Source organism: Fusarium graminearum, chromosome 1 (assembly GCF_000240135.3).
Source record: "Fusarium graminearum PH-1 chromosome 1, whole genome shotgun sequence".
NCBI classification, from domain to species: domain Eukaryota; kingdom Fungi; phylum Ascomycota; class Sordariomycetes; order Hypocreales; family Nectriaceae; genus Fusarium; species Fusarium graminearum.
The window spans coordinates 21,306-28,927 of NC_026474.1; the positions used below are offsets into that span (position 1 = coordinate 21,306).

Genomic DNA, 7,622 nt, shown 5'->3' on the forward strand with positions numbered 1-7,622 from the left:
AGGAGCTAGGTTTTACTCTCTTAACTTAGAAACTATTATATTAAAGCTTAATATATAGCTATAAACCCTAATACCTCCTTAAGAAGCTAACTAATTAATAAGCTTATAAGTTTTAAAGACCCTAAAGATAGTAAAGAAGGCTTAATTATAATTTAAATACCTTATTAAATAAGTTATTATATATAAAAATAACTTATTAAAGTTAATAATTAAAGCTATTAAATTAAATATTAAAATAATATTAATAGTTATATATAAAGTTATCTTATTAAGAAATTAAATTTAAAATCTTAAAGAGGTAAATAGTATATTAAGTTAATATTAAAAGGTAAAAAAAATAAAACTATAAAAAAGAGAAATAATAATAATAAAAAAAGTATTATAAGTAATTAATTAAATAAATATAAATATATAAGTAATAATTAAATTATTAAGAAGTAATAATTAAAGAAAATTAATTAAATTAAGTATTTAATATTATAGTATATATAAAAAGACTAAATATAATATAAGAATATATTAAAAGGATATTTAGCTATTTAAAAATAAGTATAATAATTAGTTTTAATTAATTAAATAAATTATAATAATATTACTATTTTAATAATAATAAGAGTTAGGATTTTTAACTTACTTATTTATTTAACTTACTTACTTATTTAACTTACTTACTTATTTAACTTACTTACTTATTAAGTATATTAATTAAAAGAGAAAAGTAAAAAGAATTTAATTATAAGATAATAAAAAGATAATTATAAAAACTAATTAAGATTAAATAAATTAAATAAATATAAATATATAAATAATAGCTAAATTATTAAAATATTATAATTAAAAGAAGTTAATTAAATTAAGTTTTTAATATTATTAAACTTATAATAAAGTTAAATATAATTTAAAGATTTATTAAAAGGTAATTAAAGTTATTAAAAATAAAAATAGTAATTAGTTTTAATTAATTAAATAAATTATAGTATTTTTATTAATAATTAAAATATAAAAATTAAAATTTAAAGTTAACTTACTTAAGTAGCTAACTTACTTATAACTTATATTATATATTTAATATTTTAAGCTTATTTATTATATTATAAGCTTTTAATTAATATATTACTTATTTTATAATTTACTTAATATATAATAAGCTTTTTATTTAAAGTTTACTTATTATATTATAAGTATTATATTAAAGCTTACTTTTTTATAAATAAACCTTTATATATATATTCTTTTTAATTTTAAATAATATATTTAACTTACTAGCTATTAATAAAAAAATTTTTTAAATATATTTATTTTATTTTATTTACTATTAAAAGATATAATATTTTATAATAGCTTAATAATAATACTTTATATATTTACTAATATAAGTAAATAAAGTTAAATTAAAATAAATAAATAATAAATAGATTTAATTAAATATTAAATTTAATTATAAAAGATTTTAATTTAAGGAATTTAATTTTAAGTCTTTTAATTTAATTTCTCTTAAAGTAAATTACTTAAAAATCTTTTAATAACTACTTACTAATTAATTATAACTTAATCTCTTTATAATACTTTTATAATTAATATAAATTTAATATAAATTAATTTATTTTTTAAAAACTTTACTTATTATATTAAAGGCTTTTTTTTACTTTATTATTATTTTTATAAAAAGCCTTATAAAGCTAAAAATAGTAAAAACTTATAAAAAGCTATAAGACCTTATTAGCTTTATAGCTTTTACTTAATTAAATTCCTTTATTAGCTTTAGTTTTATTAAAATTAAAGCTATTTTAATTACTTTTATTTTTAAATATATTTTTAAAAGTCTAGCTTCTTTTAATTAAAATCCCTTTAAAAGGTCTTATTAAGTTAATATAGCTTTATATTTCTTTTATATCTTTCTTATATTTATTTAATTATTATTTTATTTCTCTTTTTATTTTTTCTATTTTTATTTCTTTTTTTATTTTTTTATTTTTTTTTTCCCTTTTAATATCTTTCCTTTTTATTTTCTATTTTTTTAAGCTTATATCTCTTTTTATTTCTATTTATCTCTCTTATTCTCTCTCTTTTATAAGCTTCTTTTCCTTATTTCCTTTTATTTATTCTTTCCTATTCCTCTATATACCTCTATACTTACTTATATACTATATAATTAGAAGAAAGCAATAGGGCAGATAGAGCTTAGCTAGTTTAAATACACCCTAATCTAAACCCTAAGGCAAAATCACGACGATTTATAACACACTTTAGTATCTCGGGAGTATCATTGCGGCTTGGATATGTTTTGGGACTCTGAGAAACCATACTGGCAACCTGCAGTGGGTTCTCCCTACAGGACTACAATGTCTCATGCCTGGTATCCAGCTTCTGGCTATCTTTCTCGTTCCCGAAAGTCCCAGATGGTTGATTGGCAAAGGCCGTGAGGAGGAGGCCCGTCAGGTCCTTGTCAAGTACCATGGAAACGGGGATGATAACGACGAGTTTGTAAGGTGGGAGTTTACAGAGATTGTCAATACCCTCAGACTTGAGCGCGAGTCATCAAGCAATGGATGGGCAGAGCTTTGGCGCACACCTGGCAACCGAAAGCGATGTGGGTTGATTATTGCTACTGCTATTTTCTCGCAGTGCAATAGTAATGGTCTTGTCTCCAATTATGTAAGTGGCACTTGAGGTACACTATTTGGAAGTAGACTGACGAATCCTTACCATAGCTTGCGGCCATTCTGAGAACCATTGGCATTACCGAGTCAGTTACCTGGTCTAACTTGCTTATTCATGCAAACGCTAACATGTTCCAGCTCCATCACTCAAGCATATATCAACGGAGGCCTCACGATCTGGTGCTGGCTGGTGTCTCTCACGGCCGCCTTCTTCGTCGACCGTGTTGGTCGAAGGGTTCTGTTCCTCTTTGCTGGTGTCGGCATGCTCATTTCCTTCACCATCTGGACCGCGTGTAGCGCTGTGTACGCAAAGACCGAGTCATCCTCTACTGCCGGCATTGCCAAAGGCCAGGCTCAGATGAAGAGTGCAATTACAGAGGTCGAACATGCATAGAGACTCAACAACACTAAGCTGAATGCTATGTAACTATAATATTGATTGAGTTCATGGAAATATATATAAGGGGTCCCTTCTGTCTCAGGTGACATTGTAAGGACTTGAAGCCACGCCTTATATTAATTTGTTGTCACTGAAGGTAGCATAAAAACTAAGGTTTTTGATCTTCTATGTATAGGGTCGGTAAGCGCTTATGAGTCTGGGCAGCAGGGGTATTGATCTCACGTGTAAATTATGGAGGGTTACATTCGAAGTGGGAAGATCAGGGGCAGCTTTTAATTTGAGTTTCAGAATCGAATCTCACGTAAGATTGATTTTACATCTAAACTTTTAGAACTTCAATTGACTACCGGAACGCACATACTTTATGTTAGTCTGGTATACGAAGCAATGACTAATAATCCTCCCGATAGGCCTGTGGGCCCGACAAATACAGACCTCAAGAGTCGCGATAGCTTCGCTGTCCGTCAGACTTCGGTATTCCTACCCGATCATGTTCAGAACATGGGAGCCAATGACGATTCCAATGATGATGAAATTGAAAAACTCAGGGACATCTTGAACTGCATGGACAAGTCACAGATCGATGCTAGAGATGCAGATGGGGATACAGCTCTCCATAATGCCACGCGACGAGGATTCAAGAGAGTGGCCTTGAAGCTTTTCAGCGTTGGGGCTGATGTATCAGTGGTCAACGATAGTGGAAACCAACCTTTACATATCGCTTGTTTTAAAGGCCTCTTTTGGTTTGCAAAGGAGCTCGTCAACCGAGGCGCTGACATAGAAGCGGGGGACAAGCACAGTCAGAGTCCGCTATTCATTGCCTCCTGGGAGGGACATGCAGATATTGTCGAGTTACTTCTCCAACATAACGCCGAAACCAAGGTGTTGAACGTGAACGGAGTCACCCCGATGTCTATGGCATGTAGAGGAGGGCACGTTGAGACAGTCCGTCCCTTGATACAGTCCACCCCCTCACTAGTCAACTGGGTCACGAATAACAACGGATGGTCGCCGCTCCATGAAGCTATATCCGATGATCGAATGGATGTAGTGGATCTTCTGCTTGAGGCGGGCGCAAGGGTTGACCATCGCGACGACGACGGATGGACGCCTCTGATGTCAGCAGTTTGCCGGGATAATGTGGCCGCGACAAGAAAACTACTAGAACATGACAAAACCTTAGGAGTACGACAGCTCGAGACACGAGATGCCTTGGGCTATACTCCTCTTGCAGTGGCGGCTCGAAGAGGTTTTGTTGCTGGTGTCCGCCTCTTGATCGATGCTGGCGCAGATTGCAACGCCCTCGATGAAGGATCACAACGATCTGTCCTTACAGATGCATGCAGATTTCGACAAGCAGAAATCGTCAAAGTTCTACTTGATACGGGAAAGATCACTGATGGCAACATCCTGGATGCACAAAACTTCACTGCAATGAGGATTGCGAGTTCCTACGGCCATACCAGAATCGTGGAACTGCTTCTTCGCTACGAGACGATACTCAACATTTCGGATCAGGAGAAGGTCGAGGCAATGGTCGAAGCATCTTGGCAAGGGTGCGAAAGTGTTGTCGAGCTTTTACTGGGACCCAAGGGGAACGTTGCAGTCGATGCTCTCAATAGCCATGGCATGACCGCGTTACATCATGCATGTTGGGGAAAGATTGAGAATATGCAAAGCCTAGATGATTTACAATGGATAGGTTCTGATGGTCTCACCCAAGACGAAAGACGTGATCCAAAATACCAATGTTGTAGACATGCTTCAGTTGTCAGACTTCTACTGGAACGAGGAGCAAAGCCGGATTTCAAAAGCACATCGGGAACACCGCCATTGAACTTTGCTGCTGAAACAGGCGACCCGGAGAGGATACGCTTGATTATTGAAGGTATTCGGGGCGAACAAGTCATGGAATATGCCTTGAATGGCGAAACTGTACTAGGTGTTGCTTTCGGCGAGAAGAACCCCGAAGCAGCCATGAGAGCGATTTTGTCTTCTTCCAAGTTGACCGTCGCCGACTTTGGGTCTGAAACGAAAGAACGCGATGCCCTGATATGGGCTGCCGGGAGCTCCAAAACTCATGATGTTGCAAAGTTACTGCTATCAAAGAGCCGGTCAATAACCGATACTCGTGCCGTTCCATCAGAGTCAGCCGGATGGGGTGCTATCGAGTGGGCAGTCTTCCTAGACCGTCCAGACATACTGTGGCTTCTCCTTGCGAGCACTCCCAGCTCCCAGCAAATGGATATCACACTGAATCGCGCCATGTTTTTAGCTGCCGAGGGCTCGCGTATAACTCAAAGCCAAACAGCTGACCAGGATACTGAACCCTCTGAAAACAAGGCAGAATCTGGTACAGGAGAAAATGGCTCCCAGGACAAACTTGGCAATAAGCAGGTTCTCATAGATATCTTACATGATCCGCCGTTTGGACTATTGCAGAGAGACAGCGAAACGTACAATCATCCAGTCTTCGACCTGGGGCTGACAGATGTACTGGACCAGTTCAAATCCACTGTCATGCAGTTATACCAAGATCAAAACGAGTCCAGTCTCATTCGAAGGTATCGTACGGTAAGAGAAGTGATATACGAGACCGGACCAAGGAATATCATGAAGCAGACAATTCAAGACTTGAGAGGTATCATTGGTACTTCAGGTTCTACTCCGAGTATGGTCAATATTGAAGCTAGGCCCAGCTTTACGTGGATACATTTACCAGCTGCGAATGTAAGTGCCCGTTTGTGTGAGGTGTGAGTTTATTACTGACTAAAATAGATGACTTGGATGAACGTGAGTCAGAAAATGACGCCTGGTTCGAATGATTACGACATCATTCACTGACATATTGATACAAACTCTAGGATATTGTGCAAAGAATTTTGAAAGACGATGACTACAGCACCCGTGATTATCGAAATATCACTTCATTTCTTCAGGGCAGCTGGGGAGAGATCCCTGACAAAACATCACCTTCAAGAATGATGAGACCAAGAGCTATCACGACAAATACAAATCTTTCGGGACTTGCACAGAATAGCACAAGAACTGGTCGTGATAGAGGGTATCACAAAGATGAAGAAGATATGAAAGCGAATATGGAAAGGGAAAATGAGACTGACGGGGCCGAACACGACACAAGGAACAACGACGGCAACGCAGCAGCTAAAGGCCCCGGTCAGAAAGACCCCAAGATGGATGGCGGTGAAGAGAGAGGAGGGACAGCGCCAAGTGGGAGAACAAAGACTGTCATTCCAGCCTCGGCTATCTATGTGAGTCTGTTAATAGAAACTAAGTGCTCCTGTTACTGACTCGAGTCCATAGATGCCATATCTAGCCTTTTCGACACAGCATCGAGACGATATTGATCTGGGGCCTACCGAGAGTCCAAATTCGGACAAAGCTAAGCTCGAACAGGTCAAGAAGGCTTCAGAAATTCACAAGAATCACATGCAATGCTACGGAGGATCAGTGGTCCATGGATCGCCAACACTTGATGAATGGTATTACCACTTCGCAGAGGATCCAGAATCTACTCAAGAGAGGCTGTATCGAAACCAGTCACAGGTTGTCAACAAGAACCTACAAGTGGATGCTAATCAGCTCGCTCACTGGCCTCTACTGCGAGTCAACCAACTCTGGATATGGACAATTGACAATAGTAAGTGTTTCTTTCTCAATTGAAGATAGTGCATACTAATGAGTCCATAGAGTGGTTGATAACTGCCAGTTCTGAACAAGTGGTCGATGGTAAGGATGAGCTGCTCAAGGGCATTCTCCATCATCTTCGAAAGCAGGTTGAGACTCAAGGCAGTCATTCACAGCCGAGCTCCGTATCTGCCATGGGCAATTTCATCGTCAACTACTGTATTGGCTCGTACGAAAGGCAACGTGAGACGGAAAACCGTGATCCCAAGGCGGAAAGTCAACTCTCTATCCGTCAAATCTATTCCAATGAGATTAACACCATAGTAACTTGACCTTCTGACGTTTTTCTCCATATGGCTACTAATTAACTACTCTAACCAGGGACGAAATGAAACGGCAGTCTTTGACGAGTTTAACGACAAGGCGAGAAAACGGAGAAACGAGCTACATCCTAGACCTGAGAATCAAGTGTCGGCATACAACGATATCAAGGAGACAATGAAGAAGGCGGAAATGCTGTACTGTGATATCAAAGATATCCGCGATGAGCTGAGCATCATAAAATCCGTGGCGCAGTACCAGAGAACAGTCCAAGATCAGATTGCTAGCAATCATGGCACAGTATCTAATCTCACGGCCAATTATATCTCAAACGATGTTCGGGAAATGGACAATGTTGCCATTCGCATTCAAGGAGCTGTAAGTTAACCCGTTTAGGTCAAGAGCAATGCTGACAGACGCAGCTCAACACAACACTTTCTTTACAGCAAAGTGAGGTTGCCAATTTCCAGGCGACTCTATCAGTTGAACAGGGTCAACAGGCTGCGAAACAGGGAAGAACACTCATGGTTTTCACTGTCGTGACTATTCTATTCGTACGTTGCGAAATTGTTAGTCGGCAGTTCCATACTGAA

At 37.2% G+C, this 7,622-nt stretch overlaps 2 protein-coding genes across 2 annotated transcripts; both read left to right on the forward strand.

The window, feature by feature from the left end:
* Positions 1-2,279: 2,279 nt before the first annotated feature.
* On the forward strand, positions 2,280-3,054 carry FGSG_11606 (uncharacterized protein; the record flags this gene model as incomplete). Its single annotated transcript, XM_011317268.1, has 4 exons — positions 2,280-2,318; positions 2,365-2,655; positions 2,712-2,746; positions 2,799-3,054. The coding sequence occupies 4 exons, from the start codon at positions 2,280-2,282 to the stop codon at positions 3,052-3,054; spliced, it is 621 nt and encodes a 206-aa protein (XP_011315570.1).
* Positions 3,055-6,254: 3,200 nt separating this feature from the next.
* FGSG_14029 (uncharacterized protein) lies at positions 6,255-7,407 on the forward strand (the record flags this gene model as incomplete). The annotated part of the gene is made up of 4 exons (XM_011317269.1): positions 6,255-6,332; positions 6,385-6,721; positions 6,772-7,031; positions 7,090-7,407. Coding segments are annotated over 4 exons (993 nt in total), but the record flags the coding sequence as incomplete, so codon positions are not given.
* Positions 7,408-7,622: the final 215 nt, after the last annotated feature.